The sequence below is a fragment of the Antrostomus carolinensis genome, unplaced genomic scaffold (genome assembly GCF_000700745.2).
Source record: "Antrostomus carolinensis isolate BGI_N321 unplaced genomic scaffold, ASM70074v2 scaffold13770, whole genome shotgun sequence".
NCBI classification, from domain to species: Eukaryota; Metazoa; Chordata; class Aves; order Caprimulgiformes; family Caprimulgidae; genus Antrostomus; species Antrostomus carolinensis.
The window spans coordinates 730-22,952 of NW_010290687.1; the positions used below are offsets into that span (position 1 = coordinate 730).

At 43.4% G+C, this 22,223-nt stretch overlaps 2 protein-coding genes across 2 annotated transcripts in view; one reads left to right on the forward strand and one right to left on the reverse strand.

Moving 5' to 3' along the window:
- The first annotated feature begins 214 nt into the window (after positions 1–214).
- Positions 215–6,663, forward strand: ACAA1 (acetyl-CoA acyltransferase 1). Its single transcript, XM_010174139.1, has 7 exons — positions 215–310; positions 739–819; positions 2,727–2,917; positions 3,018–3,197; positions 4,137–4,192; positions 4,945–5,090; positions 6,386–6,663. Exons 1-7 carry the CDS (start codon positions 222–224, stop codon positions 6,459–6,461), a joined length of 819 nt encoding a protein of 272 aa, XP_010172441.1. The 5' UTR covers positions 215–221; the 3' UTR covers positions 6,462–6,663.
- Positions 6,664–8,506: 1,843 nt separating this feature from the next.
- The window catches only part of DLEC1 (DLEC1 cilia and flagella associated protein), a gene marked incomplete at its 5' end in the record, with an annotated part of 41,316 nt that continues 27,599 nt past the window's right edge, over positions 8,507–22,223 (reverse strand). Inside the window, 12 exons of the mRNA XM_010174151.1 lie at positions 8,507–8,630; positions 10,763–10,883; positions 11,673–11,826; positions 12,829–12,990; positions 13,902–14,102; positions 14,833–14,917; positions 15,001–15,095; positions 15,851–15,973; positions 17,840–17,974; positions 18,980–19,197; positions 20,464–20,534; positions 21,668–21,771. Of these exons, the coding sequence (XP_010172453.1) occupies positions 8,507–8,630; positions 10,763–10,883; positions 11,673–11,826; positions 12,829–12,990; positions 13,902–14,102; positions 14,833–14,917; positions 15,001–15,095; positions 15,851–15,973; positions 17,840–17,974; positions 18,980–19,197; positions 20,464–20,534; positions 21,668–21,771 (1,593 nt within the window). The remainder of the gene's footprint in view (positions 8,631–10,762; positions 10,884–11,672; positions 11,827–12,828; positions 12,991–13,901; positions 14,103–14,832; positions 14,918–15,000; positions 15,096–15,850; positions 15,974–17,839; positions 17,975–18,979; positions 19,198–20,463; positions 20,535–21,667; positions 21,772–22,223) is intronic.

Below are 22,223 nucleotides of genomic sequence, written 5' to 3' on the forward strand. Positions count from 1 at the left end.
GGACCTATTTAATCTAGCAACGTGTTTTAATTTTGTGGTCATTGTTATATTGATGATTGAAGAGCTTCTGCCTCAGCCAGTTCTTAATTATTAGCTGTATTTCTGTAGGGTGATAGGAAAGCACGTTGTCAAGGTTCAGTGTTAATTGAGCAATTACCACCAGTAGGGTATGAAAGCACTGGTAGCAAACTCAAATTCTTCTCGTGTTTAGCGTGGAGACCATGTCCCTCAGAAATGCAAACAACCCTGGTGATATCAGTTCCAGTATGATGGAAAACAGCAAAGCTCGAGATTGCCTTATTCCTATGGGGTAAGTAAGTGTTTCCTCTTCCCAAAGTTTTTAGGGTTTTCTAGATGGTCTGTCTCCTCGGTGACCGCTCTGTCTCAGTCTGAAATCCGTGAGCTTGGATCTGCGTATGTCAGCATCCTCCTTGGTTGTGGTAGAGGATTCATTGTGTGAAATGGGGAGAAGATCAGAGACTCTGATGAAAGATTGCCTTGTCTTATGTCTTAAGCTCGTGGCTTAATGAGCAAAAACTTGAGGGTGGATTTGAACCTTGTTTTGGTTCTGGATTTGATTCAGGATCCGCTTCTGCCAAGCAGTTCTAGGTTGAGAAGGCAGCAGTTAGCTTTGAGACTAAAGCCAATGCTTGTAGCTTGTGTTGTCTTAGTAGAAGCCAGTTTCAGCTCCGTGAGCTGTGTCGTTGGAATTAACTCTTATGATTTTGTTTTCCCCAGAATAACCTCAGAAAATGTAGCAGAGAAGTTTGGAGTTTCCCGAAAGAAGCAAGATGCCTTTGCCTTGGCTTCCCAACAAAAGTAAATGTTTGTTTGTTTGTTTTTTAAACCTTTTAGTGAAGGAATAAATACAGCTAGAGAATGCATTGCTGCTTCCCACGAGTGGTTGTGTGTAGCCTTCGTGTTGCCTTCCAAACCTTAATAGTGAGTAAAGAACCTTGAGATGGTCAGAGCAAAGACCTGTGCATGTCTGGGGTTGTGTGATAAGGAACCCCAAGTCCAGAGCTGTACTGGGGGTTGAGTGACTCACCTCACACATGTATCACCGGCCATGTGAGCCTTGAGCAGTGGGTGCCCCTGTGCTTCTCAGCATCCAAAAGGTGAAACCTCCATGAGGTTTCTGAAACAAATGTAGGGTTCAATATTTTCCTAATGGCTTTGGCTCAGTATCATGAGACTGAACGTGGGAGTAGCTGCAGAAGGAACCTTTCCTAGGAGGGATTATTTAAATGGAGCTGTTTCTAGAGAACTGCCAAGTTTATGAGAAGAGTGGCTTGTCTTTGCTGCAGGTGTTTGGCTCCAAGTGAGTCCAGTTCTACCTCTAATAACCTTCCTTTTGGTTAAATCATCGCCAAAGTAAACTGACCCCTGGAATCCGTGGGCCTGTACAGTGACAGGCGACACGTTAACGTTGCTGCCGTCAAAGAGTTAAACTAACTCTCCGAGCTCTGTTTAAGCATCGCCCCGGTCCAATTATTTATCTAATACAGGAAGCCACTGCACAGACCAGTTAACCTTTAAATTCTGGCCCTGCTTCTAGGGAACCTGGCGTGCCAGCCTTTCTCACTGACACTGAACTGATAACGCAGAAGGGTATGTGAACGCGATCCTCGCCTCTCACGTGAGGAAAGGGGCGATGTTCTGGCCTCGGTCTCAGGATGTCTGCGGAGTTACTGATCTGTCCTTCAGCACTTCGCTCTAACTCTCACTTACCTGAGAGTATTAAGTGTTTTCATTTTGTTCAAAGTGTAAAGCGATGAGAGGGTAAAACAGACTTCCAGTCTCCCATTTGTATTCCCTCTAAAGGGTGCTCTGTTGCTGGAAGGTAAATCTCTCTTCTAATCCTTCTGGAAGGTAAATCTCCTCTACTGTGGAGGCTTTTAAATACCTTGTTGATGTGAAAGATTAAAACAGTGTGTCCTGAGCTAGTTCTAATTTAGCTGATTGCATTCTGCCTACTGACATGATCAGTCTGGTCATGTCACTTGTTCCCTACTGCTAATGCTGCTGTCTCAGGGTCCAGACCCTATCTTTGCTGCACCTTTGCTGCTAAATTAAATGATACCCTTCTATGCAGTCACACTGAACTGTGCAACAGAAATTGCAATGATTTGGAGTTGAAGGGTTACATTTAAATGAGAGATTATACCTGAAGTCTGTGATCTAAAGCTTCACTTGTCTTTAGTAGGATAAAACCAGGAATGAGTGAAACTTCAGCTGTTCCTTAACTTGTCAGGAATTATTGGCGTGATGCAGAGGCTCAGCCCGCTTGCCCTGTTTAAACTCAAAAATAAGAATGGATGTTTGAACATCAGGATTCATTTATTTTCTTATCACAGTTGTGATGTGACTGTACCACTGGACAAGTACAACTTCATGCTGTGGGCTGGTGGTGGTCAGTCAGTCACAAAGGTGATGATGGGAACAGAATGGGGATCTTACTCAGAAGCATGTGATCCTCTGACCCAATTTGGGGAGAATGCCCTTAATGTTAGCAATATATTTCCCATGATGTAGAGGTAAGAAGTTTGTCTTCCCATGAGTGGAAATAAGTATTTACCTGTCTTCTTGTCCACTACTCAGCAATGATGTGCCTGTGTACCAAGCCACACCTGAGTTCATCCTTTTACTAACTGATTTCCTTGACATTCGTTCTCTTGCAATTCACCTCCAGAATATTTTAACCTTTTCTTACTCTTCCTTAACAGAGCAGCAAAAGCTCAGCAGATGGGACTGTTTAAATCTGAGATTGTTCCAGTGAAGACCACTGTTCTAGATAATCAGGGCAACCAAAAAACAATCACCGTGCACCAAGATGAAGGGATTAGGCCCTCCACGACCCTGGAAGGCTTGGCAAAGCTGAAGCCTGCCTTCAAAGAGGATGGCAGCACTACAGCAGGTCAGCTCTGGTGGTAGATTTGTGTTGTTCCTGTGGTTTATCTGCCTTGTAAAAGAATGTGCTTAAGAAAAAAAAGGTGTGAATAGATCTTTTCCAACAGGTAATGCCAGCCAGGTCAGTGATGGAGCAGCTGCTGTTCTCCTTGCAAAACGTTCAAAAGCAGCACAGCTGGGACTCCCAGTCCTGGGGGTGCTCAGGTCCTTTGCTGTGGTTGGAGTCCCACCCGATGTCATGGGCATAGGACCAGCCTACGCAATCCCTGTAGCTGTGGAGAAGGCGGGTAAGAGCCATTTGTCATTCGTACAGTGTTTGGCACAAGGCAGATCAGACTCTGTGGACTGAAATTTAAGGTTATATTATTCTAGCATGTGCAGCTGTCAGCCATAGGAACGGTGAACTGAAATTCCAAACATTAAAAGGGATCCCAGCTGGGATTATTGTAATACTGTCCACTTGCACTCCTGTATAAATTGTCATTCACTCACCTCTGAGACTCTCAGGATTAAATCCCTGCACAGTCTCAATAAACGTAGAATCCTAGAATGGTTTAGGTTGGAAGGGACCTTAAAGCTCATCCAGTTCCAATCCCCCTGCCATCAGCAGGGACACCTTCCACTAGACCAGGTTGCTCAAAGCCTCATCCAGCCTGGCCTTGAACGTTTCCAGGGAAGGGGCATCCACATGTGGCAAGTGATTTAGTGTTTGTTTAGTGATGTTTTCCTTATTATGACCAGTGTGTGTGTGGAGGTAGATTTTGTAGGGTTTTTTTAATTTTCTTTACAATTTCCAGACCTGTGGAACAGGCTTTCCTCAGGGTTCTTATCATGCTCATCAGGTTAAATAGCTTTTGTAGCTGATGATTATTATTGTATCCGCCTATCATTGCCATGGTCACATGATCACCTATAGTTTTACCTTTCAGTCTCGAAATACCCTTCAATCTTTAATCCCTCTGCAAAGAAATCACATTTAATCTGAGGAAACTTGGCAAACTCAGTAACACAATACCATGGACTGTGATGGTTTGCAATGTTCAGACATTGTTGTACATAAACCTGCCTACAAGTATAGACACCCCACGTGGAGCCAAGGTCCCCCTCTTTGTCATAGTGGAGTAGAACTACAATTCATAAAGGGTGGCTGTGAGTGAATTATTCTCTTTCATATAGTCATAAGGCAAAAATCCTTCCTTTAAAATCCTGACTTTTCTGAACCATAGGTCTGACTCTGAATGACATTGATATATATGAAATTAATGAAGCCTTTGCCAGCCAGGTGAGTGATCATCCTGTTTGAGTTGCTGCATTGCTTGGTAGCTGAGTATATTTCAGCTTGGTCTTCAAATTCAGATATGAACTTGTTCCACTCATTACATCTTCAGCCAGATGTTAATAACATGCACAGGCTATTTTCTCTTTCCTTCAAATAAAAATAAGCAGGACATTGCTTATACAGCTTCATATTTTAAACCAAAACAAACAGAAGAATATGTCCACCGAGTAGGAATGCGATCTTTACTATCATACCCTCATACCAACGTGCAAAATCTGTTTCACAGGGGCTGTAATTTGTTACTGGGTGGTGGCAGAGTGAATGTGTTGTGCTTCACTGGTGTGGAGGTCCTTAGTGAAAGGTAGAAGCTTCACTACTGTGTCTTCCACAAATCTATGACACGATGGCCATAGCTCACTTCTTGTGCTTTGGCCTTGTAATTATAGTTCCACTCCATTCCACTGGGAAAGATGGTCTAACTGGAGTCAGGCCTCGTAAAGTACTAACTGGTTAAGAGCAACTGACGCAATGATTTGGAGTTTGTGTAATAAAAAAACATAGTTTGAGCTAAATTCTTTTTAATTACACATCTTTTGAAAGCCCCTAGAGCTGCCTAGGATGCTTTGCTGTCCCTCTCTTCATACGGATGAGATCACCACTCTTCCCTGCAGCCCTCTTAGCTCTGTATGGCAGGAGAGCTGAGAACTAAGGGAGGTGAGAACATCTTGATGAAACCATTCCCTCTGTCTTCCTAGGCTGTGTACTGTGTTGAAAAGCTGGGCATTCCCATGGAGAAGGTCAACCCCCTGGGAGGAGCAATAGCACTGGGGCACCCACTGGGCTGTACTGGTGCTCGTCAAGTTGTCACTCTGCTCCATGAATTGAAGCGCAGAGGGAAAAGGTGAGCACTGAGGAACAGTATGAGCCTGAATGCCTTACGTGTACGTCAGTAACGTAGGCCCAGGGGTAACCATCAGCTTGGGTTAAGCTTTCTCCATCCCTTTGATAGCGTTGGACAGTGTCACTGGGCTGCACCTTGGGATGAGCTGTGCCCTGGCCTAGAGGGGAGGGCAACAGTGATGGTGGGCTGTAAGATGCCAAGGAAACTGGGCAGTGACAATAAACCACCTTGAGCTGAAGCGGAAGAACATGCTCTGAAACCAAGCTTTCCACTCTGATTTTCCACAAATCCTACTGCATGTGATCTGTACCAGGAATAGTGTGGCCAGTAGGACCAGGGCAGTTCTCTCACCCCTGTACTCGCACTGGTGAGGCCGCAGCTCGAGTGCTGGGTTCAGTTTTGGGCCCCTCACTCCCAGAAGGACATGGAGGTGCTGGAGCGTGTCCAGAGAAGGGCAACGGAGCTGGGGAAGGGTCTGGAGCACAAGTGTGCTGAGTTCCCTTGTGGCTGAGGGAACTGGGGTTGTTCAGCCTGGAGAAAAGGAGGCTGAGGGGAGAGAGACCTTCTGGCTCTGTCCAAGTCCCTTGGAGGAGGGTGGAGAGAGGTGGGGGTGGGTCTGTTCAACCAAGGAGGAAGTGAGAGGACAAGAGGAAATGGCCTCAAATTGCACCAAAGGCAGTTGAGATGGGATGTGAAGAAGAATTTCTCTGCTGCAAGGGTTCTGAGGCATTGGAAGGGGTTGCCCAGGGCAGTGGTGGAGTCCCCATCCCTGGAGGGACTGAAGAGTGGTGTAGACACATTGCTGAGCGACATGGGTTAGTCGGGGACTTGTCAGTGTTGGGTTTATGATTGGACTCGATGATCTTAAAGGTCTTTTCCAATCCAGGCAATTCTGTGATCATCTGGTTATCCAGATTTACCTTGAACTTTACAGATCAAGGCCCCGTGAAGGGCAGCAGTAGGAGGCAGGAAAGGAAGATTTTCTTCCTCAACCCATCTAAATCAAAGCAGTTCTCCTAGCTCAGCCTCGCTGCTGGTATGTCTGAGGCAGGTGGCTAAGGAGCTTGCTTCTGGCACACCACTCCTGTCCAGAAAGCAGGCGGAGAATCGTGTCCATGTGCTCTGCAACCACCACCTAGCAAGAACTCCAGAGCAGCGGGACCTGCTCCAGAGTTAGAATCTCTTGGTGACACAGGAGTGTCAGCGCAGTGGGTAGCTAAAATTTGTTGTATTCTTTTTCCCCCCCATGATCTAAACCTGATCTGTGTCTAATTCCACGTGTTCTTTCCTTTCAGAGCGTACGGTGTTGTATCGATGTGCATCGGCACTGGCATGGGTGCAGCAGCAGTATTTGAGTACCCAGGGAACTAAACTCCAGTGTACTGATGAAACAACCCAACAGCTAATTCTCTGCCTTCTCTAGTAATAGCAAATGATTTGCACTGTGAAATCAAGTGGATTCAGGGATTCGTTAGTAGATCTGCAAATTTTAGGCACAAATTGCAAAGCAAAATAAATGGTACAGATCTACTAAAGCAGGGGGGGAAATGCAAAACTGGCCTTTGCTTCAGAGTTAAAATGAGAAATGAGTTCAGCTGAAGTTCAGCTACAGGCCCTTGTGTGGTGATTATGAATTAATATTTCTAATCTAATTGATCCCTTTATTCTGTGAATATTATCAGAGAGAAGTAGTCCATGGTACGGTATTTTTGTATGACAAATTGTCTAAAATGGTTGCTTAAAAGGAAAACAACAGTGCACGTGAAAGAGCTTTACCAGGGTTCTCTTAAAAGATTTCACCATCTTGCAAGAAGCCTAGAACAGCTGGTTGGGAAAGCAGTGCAGTGTCATTTCCTTTACCACCATGTCTGTCCTCCCCACTCATAAGTTGGCTGTGTCTTAAACTGTCCCTGTGCTGGAAGATGTGCTGTGCCTTTCTCCTCTTCACCAGGCTGCTCTGAAGTCTCCCGTGGGGGCAGGTGGAAAGACTAGAATGTAATTTACTCAGGAGCAAACAAACTGCTGGGGTGCCCAATTAGAAAGGTTTTGATGAATGTGAAAGTGGCTGTTCCATCTTTTACAACGCATTTCTAATTACCAGCTTGTGTGACTTTACTTAGAGGACAAGCTTATGCTTAATAATTTACTTACCTAACATGAAACAGATTTCAGCATTTCTCTTACTGCAAACACTACAGGAACATCACCGAATTTGTGTTTCATCTTATAAAATTCTCTCTTATGAGCAGAAAGAGAGCTCGCTAAAACTCTGAGCTAACAGCTTGAAAAATAAATGTACTCATCATCTTTGACATGTTGGGAAAGTTTAAATTTGTAACCCAGACTGCACTTCGTTTTTGCACTTAATACAATTGGATTCTTGCAGTAGATTTGTTTTATTTTTATGGTGCTTGTTAGTTAAAGGTTGTGGTTAGTTAGAGCTATTTGATATTCTCATGTTCCCGTCTTGCTCACTTGGCAATCACAAGTGCTGTATTTTACAGCAAAAAGATGAAGTTATTTAGAGGGGACAGAGAGGCATCAGCGTCTTCAAGGGTCCTATTTTCACCCTGAGGTTCCTGTGTATCAAATGGGTTCTCGGTGTTAGGACGAGTCTGTTTTAAACTGGGCAGAAGGCAGCTTATCATCCATCTTTTGTTCTCCTCCAGTGTGGAGTGCAGCCCCCTCCTCCCCACACAAACTGCCTTTAACAAAAACCTTTTATATGATGAGAGTGGAAAACTTCACAGGCTCAGAAGTGGGAATTTCAGTGACCTTTAGCTAAAGTAATACTAAAAGCATTTAAAGAGAAGTGAGTAAATGGGAACCATGTGGGGGGAAAGAATTAAAAGGAAGAAGGGTTCCTCCCTCCATAGCTGAAGGGGATGTTCTCAATACCCAAACATGATGAAACATGCAGGTTGGTAATTTTCCAAGGAGTCCAGGGAAAGTTGGCTCTTCCCCTTTTCGTGTAAGGCACGGAGAAAACAGCCCAGGGAATGCTGGCCTATTTGCTAATTCTTGCTTTTATTATGTGTCAATGTCCATTTTAATGTCAAACAAATAAACAAGGTAAAACAAAACCTACTTTTTTAAGGTATGAAGAGTTTTTAATTGTAATTTGAGGCATACTGTGATATGCAAAGGGTTTCACCTAACTGGTACCATGGCTGCTTTGCAATGTAAAACTAACTACTTTGCAAAGCCTGGTTCTGTGGGTAAAGTTGAGTTTATCACAGCAATTAAAGTAAGAACATGGAATGAGATGAGGCCTTTTTTTTTCCTCATAACTTAAAATTTCATTCTGCTGAAGTTCCAGTCCTCATTAAAACAACTGAAGTAGATGAAAACAGGCTCAACTGCTGGCACATCTGCATCTGACCCATTACCTTGACCCTTGTCCCACGTTGTCTTGTTTAAATTAAATACGGGTCTTCATACTTCCCATCGTAACTTCCTCGTCCCCTGATCTGTAGCTTGCAAGGCTTCTCTCCCAGCATCCCAGTAATGGTGACGGTAGTTTCATATTCAATGTCGTTCCTAAAAAACACAGAACAAAAAGACAGTTCAGTTACAGCTGGATGCAAGTCTGGGTTTAAGGAGGAAAAAAGGGGAGAATGGTGCCCAAAGGCATAAACTGCTCTTAGGCAGAAGCGTTAGTGTCGAGTCTGCAGGTGGCAACCTCACTCCATGGCGTTGTGTCCCATGGCTACGTGTAGGATATAAGAATTGTCCAGTCTCTACCTCAAGTAAAGACATTGGATCATTCACTTCATGTTTGAAAGAAACTGAGTATCTTCCTACTTGTGAAATTCTATTTTAGTTCAATAAATAAAACGAAGCTCTGCTGGGGGCTGGTGTTTGGGAGCAAATATCTGCAACTGCCTTGGTGGGAATACTCATCCCTGTGACAGACCAAGTTTGAAGCTAAAAAGTTTCTGTCAACACCCCTATAACCAAGGGCAGTCAGTGGAGTCCAGGTTGTAAAGGAACATCCAAAACCTTACAGCCAGTGTAGTTTTGGGCTGTTAAGTCTTACAGCCTAAGGCTAATGCTACCCAACGCTCCTGAGACTGTTCATCTGAAGGACTTCTCTGTGTCCAAGAGACAGCGGTTATAAAGGCCTGAGGCAAGAGCCTGCTCTGCCAGACAACTCTGGTTTTTTTCCTTCTCATACAAAATTCTCCTGCAGGAAGACCACTGATTTAGGGAGGCAAATTATTAAAATCACCTCACACCTTGCATAGAATTATTTACTAATGCCATGCTGGTCCTGAGCTCTGCCTGTGTTGGGAATACCTTGTCTGGAGCTGAACAGATGAGCTGGCTGCTGTACTGCACATCTTTGCTTTCAGGCACACTGATTAGTGTATCTTCAAGCATATTCAGAACCACTCTGGAAAAATTCTGACAGTCAGGAGCCTGGGGAGGTCCCTGCTCAGAGTAGCTGCTCAAGGCTTCAGCTCACTGAGATTTCAGCAACTCCAGTGATGGAGATCTCACAGCATGTTCCAGGGAGATCAAAGCTATGACAGTAACTCCTGTCACCTGTAGTTTTCTTCTTGAAACTTCCCTGTCAGCAGTGTTCAGAGTTCACTGAAATCACTGGGATAGACTTGTCTCAACTCAAACTCTCTGCCACCATGTGATAACTTCCAAGAAAATAATTTGTAGTGGAAGCTGAATTTTCTTACAGGAGCTGTATCTCTTTAATTAGAGCAAAGAAATTCAAGGTGCTGGGTCGCTACCTCTGCTGTTCACAAATAATCTCTGGCCTCAACAAAAGGTTATGATAAGATCACCGTAAACGTAATTAGAATAATATTAGATGTTGATAGGACACAGTCATTTGCATCTTCTCTCTTCTGTTCTTTGCTGCCATTTGCCTGCAGCTCACATTATCTTTGTGGTGTAGAATAAGTTTGTACTACAGGCAACAAAAATACACCCATTTTTTTCCTTCTCATCAAACATCAACATGAGTGTAACATTAAACATTGCACCAGGCTGAGCAAGGGTAAAACAAATGGTATCACTGCTGCAGAATAACATTTTGCTCTATTTACTTCATCAGGAAGTGCTCTGAATGCATGTAGGGAAGTGAGGAAATTCAAAAAGTTACTTTTAGAGAGAAGCCACATAAACAATAATGAAGGATCCCTGAGATTTACTGCAAAAGACATTGCACCTGCACAACGAACGGATGCTTTACTGGAATTCTGAGATAATCCAGAAACATTTCTCCCTCTGTCCTAAGAAGTGCTGGATGCATAAAGGACCCAGCTGTTGTATCAGCCTCTGCACCACTGAGTTACAGGCCTGAGATTTGTCCTCAGTTGAAGACGTTGGCCTAAGGAAAGGGATTTTATCCAGTGGTACATGATCAGTGTGTCATGCCAAGTGTTGGAACAGCATGATTTTGAGTGGGTAAATCTAAAGTCTGAAATTCTGGGTGCCAATTCCTAAAGAAATCCCATATCTGGGAGCAGTAAAAAGGTTATATGGGAACAGTACCAGCTGGAAGCCCAGGACTGACAAGTGGTAGAGGCAAAATGAGCAGCCTGAGAACGCAAGAACAGAGCAAAACTGCTCTTTGCTTTCAGTGACTACTCACAGCCTAAGTCTGGGCTTGACAGGGCACGACAGCAGGATTTGAGTCCTGTTAACTGTACCTTGCAGTAAAGCTGATCTGCAACATCTCTTTGGTAGGTGGGTCCCCTTCACGTGCCTCCAAAATGCCGTTAGTAGGGGAGACAGAGAACACTTCTGGGTCGGTGTGCCTTTCCTCTTCATCTGCAGGGAGAGAGGCAAATATCAAAGACAAGACCCTTTGTATAAGTTTGTACAGCACGTAGCACTCAAAACAACGTGCCTCTTGCTAGCCAACTAATAAATCATGTCTTGCGCTGTCAGAAGCTTTCTGTGCATGTGGCCAGCTTCTGTTTTTATCCTCTGAGCCGGAAGAGTGATCAATGGCATCCACATCAAAGTAATCAAGCCCTGATCTTCTTTCCTTTGAAATCCATCTGCTGTTAACATCATTAGGCGCAAGCTCAGACCGAACTCATGAGGAGCTGCTGCTTCTTTTTGCCTCTTAGGATTGTATTATGAATGAACAAAGCATGTCCACTACCTGTGAGAGTTGTGATTCAATCTTCTGGTTAAATCTGGAGTAACTGCTGGAATCAGTAGAGATACACTGATGTAAAAAAAAAAAAAAAAAGAAAAAAAGAAAAAAAAAAAAAAAAAAAAGAAAATAGAAAATAGAAAAAGCCCACACAAGTGAGAACAGCAGCAGACCGGATATGTTTGCAGCCAACATAATCATAGAATGGTCTGGGTTGGAAGGGACCTCAAAGATCATCCAGTTCCAACCCCCCTGCCAGCAGCAGGGACACCTTCCACCAGACCAGGTTGCTCAAAGCCTCATCCAGCCTGGCCTTGAACATTTCCAGGGACAGCTTCTCTGGGCAATGATCATAGATGGGCTATATATTGAGTGAGTGCATGCAGTCTTACTAAATAAAGACACTGAAGAATGAAACTATATAACAAGGAAATCCAATTGCAAAACCAGAATACCCAGCAAAGCAGTCCAGTAACTTCTACAGCCACTCCTGTTACACAGGAAGACATGTCTGGTCTTGGTCTGTGCAACAAAACACGTCTTGAAATCAACCGTGTCGCAAGAAAGCTCCAGAACTGGAACAGTGAGGTAAGCAGTCACTGGGACCAGCTGCAAAACAGAAAGGGAAAGGAGGAAAGAAAACCAAATCAAAACAAAAAACCCCAAACCACCACCTTATTTTTGTTGTGCTTTAATAATATCTGCTACAGCTGGATCATTCTTACCTCCATTTAAGAGTTGTTTTTCTGTGTTCTTTTGTAATAGAGTCAGTTCCCCATTCTTCAGCTTTGTATGAATTGATTTGTTGCTTGTTTTACTGTTTTGGGATAGGTTTTCAAACCAGACACTCTGGTCTTAATGAAGTAACATGGAGTGAACATTCTCATTTGTTATTAGGGTTTTCTGAGGAGATACAGACATTACAGCATCTCGTCATCCCTTGGGACTGTATATGGCCTGCTGTTAGTCATTCAAATTGTGCAGATTGCTCAAGATTGTTATTAGAGTGACTGTGTCTTAGATATGGTGCTTGGATCTTGCACAGATCAGTCCTCAAAAATACCTGGTATTAAAAAAAAATAATGCCTGCATTGTACTGGAACTGCTGAAGACTTGGGGGGTGTTTATAGCTTTCCATCGGGAAGAGATGGGTCTTTAAATGTGCGTGTGCTGTGACCACACCACATGAGTTAGACTCAGGAGACTTCTGAGAAGCACTCGGGTGCTGCAGGAGGCAACACTTGGTGACTCAGTTGCTGGCATCTTGGTTGAGACAGTCCTGACCCCACGTCTGGGAAGGATGTTGAGAGTCATACTGTGATGGGGTGTGCTGCCCTTGGACTGAGCCACACCATCCCGGCTGTCACACTGTGCAGAGAGCTGGGGTACAAGCACTGGGGTGCTGCCCCAAAACTGCTCTGTCCATCTGAGATCACCTGCAGTCTCAACAGAGTTATCTCCTTCTGCAAATCCATGGCCTTTCCCTTTATCTGGATGATACAATTTACTCTAGAGCTGGCTGTGTTTCAAAGCCGAGTAAATCCTCAGGCACATTCACCTGAATAAAATTCAGCCCCTTCTCAGGGCCCAGAGATCTCGTTCTGCTCTCACCTGGGTCGTGCTGTTACTATATTCAATGACCAGATTTTGATTAAACTTCAGCTTTCTCTCTCCGTTCTCAAACTGGAGCACTTGGAATCCAGGAAGCAGCTGGGTATCTGGCAAAAGCTGATACGTAAGTAACTCCAGAGTTGTGTGGAATGACACTTTCACCTGTGGGAAGAGGAATTCAGATGACCATCACGTAAGAAGACACTGTGTGCAGGAAATCCAAAGCAAACATTGCTCAAAGGCCTAGGAGCACATTTTCCCACTGGAACCCAAAGGTGTCGTGGCCAGCAACCAAATTCCCACTGGAACAAAGCATCATAATTAAAGAAAAAACACAGCTATTTCCTATGAATCCAGTACACAGAGATGGAGTGTAAAGGTGAACAGCTAATCTCTGAGCCACAGGGGAGAAACAGTCTCTAGCAAGACAAAGGTTCTACATTCCCAAGGTTACAAATACCATATTCTGGAATTTCTACCATATACCATGATTAAGAAGCTGTCTTAATCATATAAATCTTCTTTCTTCCCACACAGGCAGAGTTAAGATCCATGTATCTGTCAAAATGAACACTGAAAAATGAGAAGCACATTTCAAAACCGCAACTGCTACTCATTCTTTGCACCCTAGCTAATTCTCAACTCCAGGACTTTTATGTCCTTTACTGCCATTGTGTACACTCAAAACAAATCAAATTTTTCTATCTTTGCACTGCCTGCATCTAATTTAAGGAAATGAGGGACTGTGGTCTTTGGAAATCTTTTAATTTGTCCAGCATACATATAGCTATTGATTTAGGTGAGCTCCAAAAACCACAGGGTTTTCTGCAGGAGGTTGCAACAGGTCAGAATTGATGAGAAAAGCACATCAGGGCCAATGTGGAAAATATTTTGTACCTGCAATACAGCAGGCAAAATTGCAGTAATTAGCATTTCCTAATATACCACTATTTCCCCTGAAACTGGGAGATTTCTATACTGGTGGTGTTTTTCTTGTGGTTCATGTGGGCCATGCTAACACACCAATTACTAAACTATCTATTCTGGCACAGGATTATTATTTTTGAGCTTACCAGCATGTTTTGCTGAGGATAAAGTACAAGCTGCGGTTTCTGTTCTTTTTCCTCCTTCTCGCTGTGGGATGTTTTGGTGATCTTTTTGGGATCTGTGCTGGACAGGCTGAAGGGCGTAGACAGAAGGAGCCTGAAGTACAGAGGAACCTTAGTGCAATTGATGAGTTTCAAACTCTGAGTCATTACCGAATCTGTCAAAACCTGGTGGACAAATGATTCCAAACTGGTTAGTTTTAACTCCCTTGAGAGGTTCTGTCTGGTCATTCAACACCACTGGGGATCTGAAGTATTTTACCCCAAAGCAACCCAGTATTTTCTACTTGTGTTTTTCAAAATTTCTTGAGTAAAAAAAAACCCAAAATACACAAAAAATGTAATAAAATTGAAAAGTCTTTGAATGTCAAGGGTCACAGAAACTGACCACGCCGCTCTAAGTGAGTCATTCTGCCATCAGACCTTTATGTCCTGAAAATAAGTATTTATTTTTCTACTTAAAAACTCATCTGCAAAGAAAAAGATGTATAAAATAAGCATTGTCTGAGCTCAGCTTTGCTTATTCCTGGCTAGTAAGTACTTTGTAGTAATTTTGTTATACCTATCTTGTTATGTGCCATATAGAAATTGCAACGTGAGGGAATAAAGATGCATTTTTGAGAAGAAACTTCTTTATGGTGAGGGTAACAGAGCCCTGGAACAGGCTGCCCAGGGAGGTTGTGGAGTCTCCTTCTCTGGAGACATTCAAAACCCGCCTGGACACCTTCCTGTGTGATCTCATTTAGGTTCCTGCTCTGGCAGGGGGATTGGACTGGATGATCTTTTGAGGTCCCTTCCAATCCCCGACATTCTGTGATTTTAAAAACCATGTGCATACAGTTCTGAATTCTTACAGCAGCACAAATCAGATGAATACATCAGTGCGTGAAATACTTACTCCTAACAGAGGCTGATCTGGTATGAGATCACTTGCCATTGAATAAAACACCATTCCTCTGTCATCATCCATGTCTACTTGTAACCTGAGTGTAAAGAATGAGAGCTGGTGAGAGCCCTGCCCTCCAGGCTGATCCATTTGGTGATGGTGTGGTGTGACAGGACTTACTGAGCGTGCCTGAGGAAACCTTGCAAGTCTATTCCTAACAGCGGAGCTTCGTAGCCACATCTGCGATGCACTTTGTTAGGCACCGTCTTTGCAAGCTGACAACAAAATGAAAGCAGAAATGATGTATAAAATGATAGCACTAAAACCTGGAACCCTGTTTTTAGTCAAAATAGGATTCTGCTTGACAATTGTGTTGCCTCTTTGTAAGACATGATGGCAACATACAAGGAACGGCAAAAGCTAAGCAGTGGTTGAACTCTGAATGGCTGCGGTTAATACAGGAGCAGATGTTTCTTCCTCCAGGAGTCAGGAACATTAGGGATGTTTTTATTAAATATTCTATTATCATTCATTCATTATAACTCACACCTTTGCAATGATTCACGTCAGAGAATCACAGAGTGATTCATAAAACACTGTTCAAGCCTCACATTAGCCTGTGAGTTGCCCTTGCAGTTGTTGAAGAGGAAGTTTCCCAGAAGAGTGACACGCTGTCTAAATTCACACAGGAAGGCAGATGCAGAGCCAGGAACAGAACTCAGCACTCCTGAGTCTCAGTCCCATTGTTAACTGTTGTTATCAACAACACCTGATGTTGTGATGGCGTTTCAAACCCTGGGCTTTTGTCTGGGGTCTGCTGCACCAGACGATGTAAGAAGACGGTGACATTCCCACCCCAGGATGCTTCCAAGCTAAATGCAAATGCAACAAATGAACAACCCTGGTGAGGGAAGGATGCACAGGACTGTTTATACAGACTGGCCAGGTACACAGCAGCCTGTGCATACATTAAAGAAGGGAAATGATTATTTTCTAGTCACCTTTAGCCATGCTGTGGTAGTCGGCTTACCTCGTCGTCTAGGTTCATGAAGCCCAGGACAAACCCTTCACATGGCACTTGAGGCACGGCCTCTGGCAGGACGGGTGGGGTGAAGGAGATGCAAACGGAGATGCTGCCACCTCCTGGAACCACCTGCAGTGGAGAAACAACTGTTCAGCAGTGCAGGGAGCTGCCTGGGATTGATTGCACAGACATCCTCAGTGCTCGTCTGCTAAAACTGAGTGGCAGGAGCAGCATGAAATCTCCTGGGGATGGGCTACGCTCAGCCTTGCACTGAAGTGACAATAGAAGTGACTTAATTATTTCAGCTGCAAATATCAGTGCAGCCACTCTTTAGCATCAACAGAGTATAAGCAGAGTCACAGACCAACTCCTTAAGTACACAGATATATGAATGAACCTGTTTTTTTGTTTGTTTGTTTGTTTTAAATTAATTCTGCCCAGTTCTGCCCATGGATAACTCAAGATGATTTTCCCACAACTGACAGCACTCAACACAAAAAAACATTTTTTTGAACAGCTACAAGTGTGAATTAAAAAGTATTTTAGAGTTCAGCTTACTCTTGGGCATTTTTATTTCACACAAGAGCAGGGAATGTAATCAAATGCAGCTACAGTGGATTTTCAGGGATTTACACGTAGAATAAATTCTGCTTTCTTTAGGTGCATTATCCACCTTACAGAAAATATGCAGGTTATAATTAAATCCTGTTATTGCTGCAGAAAAACCTTTGCCATCTCCCTGCAGTTCATGTCTGGCTGAGTTTGTAAGCTCAGGGGCCACGTGGCATGTACTGTGTTCAGGCTACTGCTGTGCAGACACACACTCTCTGATTCATGTGATCACACAGGGAGATGTTTGCTCTTGCTGGACTTATGTTCAGTAGAACCAAAACTAGATCAGCTCCCCTTGCACTGTGTTGCCCTGCTCAGTGGTGAGGAGCATAAGATAGCTCTGCCTGAGGTCTAGCAGGGCCAGAGCAGAGCTAGTAAGCTCTGTCACGTCCTACAACACTGCAGGGTCTGTGCATTGTCGTCACCGAGAGCTTAGTTGCTCAGACATGGGCTTGAGCCAGCTCTGGCCAGCTGTGCTGCACAACACCTGAGCTAACAGACCTTCCTGGAGCAACAGGAGAAACACAGAACATTTCTGCAGGGGAACACTTGAATGGCTCCATAGGCATCAACCCCATTCCACGTGGGCAGAGCTCGCTGTTGGCTACTGACATTGTCTCCACAACGAAGCGCTTGTTTATCTGAGCTGTCTCAGCCTCAGTCACCCCAGAGCTGCCTGTAGGCTTCACTGCTTTGAGATGCCATGTCTGTAATTATTTCTTTGATGTACTCTTTAGCTCATTCTAACTTGTAACTGAAACTCTTCACAAAAAGCTTGCTAATATTTAGGAATCAAAATTGGCATGCTGATGTTTTGGGCAGCCCTGTCACTCATAGTTAGATCTTTCCGATGCTGTCTTTGCTTTATCTTATTCCTAAGAAATTGTGACACTTATTTGTACCAGTTACTTTTGAAGTACTGTGGGCTACAACTCTTTATCCCAAAAAGTTGGATATCTACAGAGCACTCCTTTCCCAGCAGCCTGCTTTCCAGCTCTGCCACATCTACTTAACAAATCTACCCCAGTTAACTAACGTGCTTCCAAAGCTTCAGGCTGGATCCCTCCCACCTAATGCCATATGTTTCACCAAGGTAACCCAAATGACAAGACCAGAGATGCCAATCTAGAGAGCCTAGTGCAACTGAACACTTAATTCCAGTCATCATTTAACTGCTCAAATGTAGGTAGGACACTTTCTCTGTTGACTTTGCAAACTCTTCTCATGTTCATCTTGCAAGATCCCAAAGCCTCCCAGCCTACTGTTTAATTTCTTAGTAGTCTCTACCACAAACCAAAGCTACCTCGTCCTCCTCCTCCTCTGTCTCCTCTGTCCTGCAGAAAACATTCTAAATCTAAGTACAAAGAAAATGTAAACTCTTACTATCTGTCTTGGAGTAATGGAGTAGGGGTTGTCTGCAGGAACCCCTTCATGAGGTCGTATGAGTACAGAGATGATTTTCTGTATTGTAGGTTCTTGAGTGATGATTTCCTCCTCTTTGCTGTCAGAGCCTGAAGGCTGCAGGGACATAAGGGTGGGGAATGGTTAAAACTGTGACGCTGCAAAGGAGGAATGCAAGTGAAGTGTACAGGGAACTGCTGCACTAGGCAGTAAGTTTGGCCAGCTCCAGTTTCTTTCTTTCTGGCACAAGTACTGGACACGTGGATGTGTCATGCATAGGTTTGCTGTCCTGAAACTGCTCCTGAACTCCTTGGAAAATGTGCATGCTTGGGTCCTGTTCTACCAAGAGAAGCACTCAACCAAAACATCTCTGGCCCATTATACAAACCAGCACTCTAGGGCAATAATATTCCCTTGTTGCACAAGAAAGGTTAGAGGTGTATTCAAAACAACTACACCTTCTGAGCTGAAGCAGAGAAAATGTGATTTTAATATCTTTTCTGTAAAGCTTTTACCAGAGAAATACACATATCCTGCATAATCCCTTCTCCCTGTCACTCCCGGTCCTTCAAGACAGTAAATTGCCATATTACAATCAAACTTCATGTGTAATAGATGTTACCATGTTCTAACAGAGTAACAGATCAATCTGACTTTAGCACTGGGATAAATGACTCTATATCATTAGCTGCAATTTGAACTTCACAGGTGAGATTCTGCTCCCTAACTACAGCTCACGTTGATGCCGTAAAGCACCCATGAGAAAAGTAGACCCAAAGTTTTAGTTACTTTCACAGTTACTTTATTTAACACTTTCATGTAAAAATGGCATTAATTTTTCAATTATAGTATTTTAAAAAGTATCTCATCAGCTTCTTTAATAATCTGAAGAAAAGGAGAAGCTGAAGAGCTATTTGCTTATTGCTCATTCTGGAAACTGACTGCTGATACCAACAGCCATCTACCTAGGCGTTGCTTTTTTTGACTGAGAGGAGCTGACATTTCTTTTAACAATCTATCTCTTAGTTACAAATTACATTGCATGCTATTCTTTTTAATTTTAATGCCAAGAAACCCATCATGTATCTCAGCAGCAGTATAAAAAACAGACTAACAGCTGACCTCATCTGTGGTTTGCGAAGCTTGATAAATGCTTCCACGGGGAATGGCAGTTTGATCCAACTTTAACACGATCTCTGACTCTGAGGTGCTACCAACTGATGCAGTCTCATTTTCATCCATGTCCTTAGGAGGAAAAGGGTCTCCAAAGAACATCAACAAGTCCACCAGCTTTTGATCATCTTGCTCTTGGTTGTAAATTTCCCAGTCCAGGCGGATGTCTGAATTGAAAAGGAGAAAAGACAATTACTCCTGGTCATTGAGAAGGCTCAGAGCTTAGCTGGTACCATAGAACCAGAATATCAAGTAATGAGTTTGTGTCTAGCAACTGGATTTGTATTAAAACACACCTTAAGCTTTCCATGTTTGCTGTAAACTAAAACGATTTAAGACCATGTATGCTATGCTCTTACTATAGCATGGCCACTCTCTAGGACCTAAACTTTACTTTTAATAACATTCAAATAAATTATGAGTATTTTTTTTGCTAAGCAAATATGTTTGCTGGCATTCAGAAGAAAAAAAAAAGTGATTGACTTTTGCTCTGAAGAGCTTAAAATCTCACTCAAGAGATAAAAAGACTAAACACAGAAGAGCCAGAATCACAGAACCACGAAATGTTGGGGATTGGAAGGGACCTTGAAAGACCATCCAGTCCAATCCCCCTGCTGGAGCGGGAACCTAACTGAGATCACACAGGAAGGCGTCCAGGCAGGTCTTGAATGTCTCCAGAGAAGGAGACTCCACAACCTCCCTGGGCAGCCTGTCCCAGGGCTCTGTCACCCTCACTGTAAAGAAGTTTCTTCTCAAGTTTAAGCAGAACCTCCTGTGTTCCAGCTCACACCCATTGCCCCTTGTCCTACCATTGGGCATCACTGAGAAGAGCCTGGCTCCATCCTCATGACATTCACCCTTAACATATTTGTAAACATTAATGAGGTCTCCCCTCAGTCTCCTCTTCTCCAAGCTAAAGAGACCCAGCTCCCCCAGCCTCAGAGGATGCCACTGAGAATCAGGTAGCACATCTGATTGACCAGGGTTAGTGCTGTGAGAGATTTACAAAAACAGGATGGAAAATCCTGAATTCTCATCATTTCAATGAGCAAAAACCCAGCCACATCAGGACAGGACGTGCAGCTTCATAGTAACAACACATTGAGTTAATTACGTATATTCTGCTACTCCCTGGCTGGAGTTTACCTGCTTTACTGTTACAGGATGCAAACTAATATTCACTGCAGTAATGCCATAAGGATAAATACTACGATGCATATAAAGACCTGAGAACATGTTCTATTGTTCTGTACTAGCTAAGTTAGAAAACAGCTTAGACACCCTCTTATATGCTCTTACTATTTTCAAAAACCTCTCTTGATTAGGAAACGAGCAGCCCTGTTAATTAACATTTTAATGGGTTATTATATTTTTACCATCATAAGGAGTGCAATGTTAGTGTTGATGTTTTGCTGTACAAAAGTCATTCTTACCAAAGGGAGTGGGATTGTTGAGCTGGACCCTCCGAAAGACAGGAGACCCTCCAGAAACATGAGTGCCAAACCTGGGGGGGGAACCTTGCTGTCAGTACATGCAGAAAACAAAAGCCAATGTCTGAAATCATTAAAGATGTATTTAAAAGTGGAAACATATCTGGCTGCACTGGCAGTCTCTTAAGAGTGGCTATCAGGTAAAGCATGGCCAATACTGTGAAGCACAATATTGCTTTATTTAATCAGACTCTTTTTTCCAGTTTTCTTGGCTGTCTCAGACATTTCAGGGTAAAGGTGTGAAGTCAGCTTTTGTGAAACACTCTGGCAGTGGCAGCAAATGGCTACACAGCAGTGGAGTGACCTGTGTCCAACACAGATTTCCAGGTACAAAAGGGTTGGGTTTTTTTTATGTTGGATAGCTAAACCCATTTTCTGTGCCCCATTACAGAGCTGACTTTGCAAATGCTCTTGCCTGCAGTGTGACACACAATGCTAATTCCTCTGAAGTCAGGAAGAAGCAGTCATGTTGTATGGCAGCTGGCTGAGTGCATAGTGCCGTGGTCCCCATAAGCAAGTCTCACCCCTCACCCAGAAGCAATGTGCTGTATGAAAGGGCTTAAACCATCCCCTGCCCCTGTTTATCTTCTGTATGGCAGCTGGCTGAGTGTGTAGTGCTGTGGTCCCCATAACCCAAGTCTCACCCCTCACCCAGATGCAATGTGCTGTATGAAATGGCTTAAACCATCCCCTGCCCCTGTTTATCTTGGGGCTGCATTTCTCCTGGTCCAAGTAAAGGGACAGGGGAAAATGAACTGTGGATGATGATGATGACAACTGCCATTGTGCACCAGTTTCCATCTCCACAGAATGAGATGAAGCTGGACTGGGTGAACTTCTATGACTGTAAGCCCAGAACAGTGATTGCTGGTCACAGAATCACAGAATTGCCTCGACTGGAAAAGACCTTAAAGATCATCGAGTCCAATCATTAACCTCACACTGACAGGTAAACCTGAGAAGGTTTGTATGCAGATTCTTTTCTAACTATGCTGGCAGAGACAAATGTTTTGGTGTTACAGAAGCAGATACTGTACTTTGACAGCCACCTTGCTGACCTTCTCATATCATAAAAAGATGGAAGCAGGTATGTACGTTGGCTATAGTCCAATGGTATTTAATTCTCTGACAGTATTTTGCACTATACCTGATTATGGGTCGTTCTGTTTGTGGTCCTGTCATCTGTAGGAAGATTGGACAGCCTTTCACAGTCATTTGCATAGGAATTAATTTAGGTTGTAAGTCTCCCACCTATTAAAAATTATTTATTTTGCTATTAAAATCAAGATAAAACTTTAGTTCTCTGGGTTACAAAGCTATGTTTTGAAAACTGACTGGATTTGCAAATATTTTTACTGGTTCCTTTTGACAGCAACTAATTCATATGCTAACGAAAGCTCTTCTCAGCAGGAGAGTGCTATACCTCATACATTCATCAGCTTTCCTGTAGCTTTTTCATACAACACAATATATTGTACTGGTAGAGCAGAGTAGTGCACTGGCCAGCTACCAAACAGATTTTATAAATCAAAACTGCTCCACTCATTTTAAAGGCACATGAAAATGTCCCAAGGGATAAAGAAGTTACTCTAAAATTAAACCACACGCTGTAAAAGCAAACAACTGCTCCTCACACGTCATTGGAGGAAGCGGTACAGCAATATCTACTCAGAGTTTTTACAGAAGTCCTAACAAAATGAAAA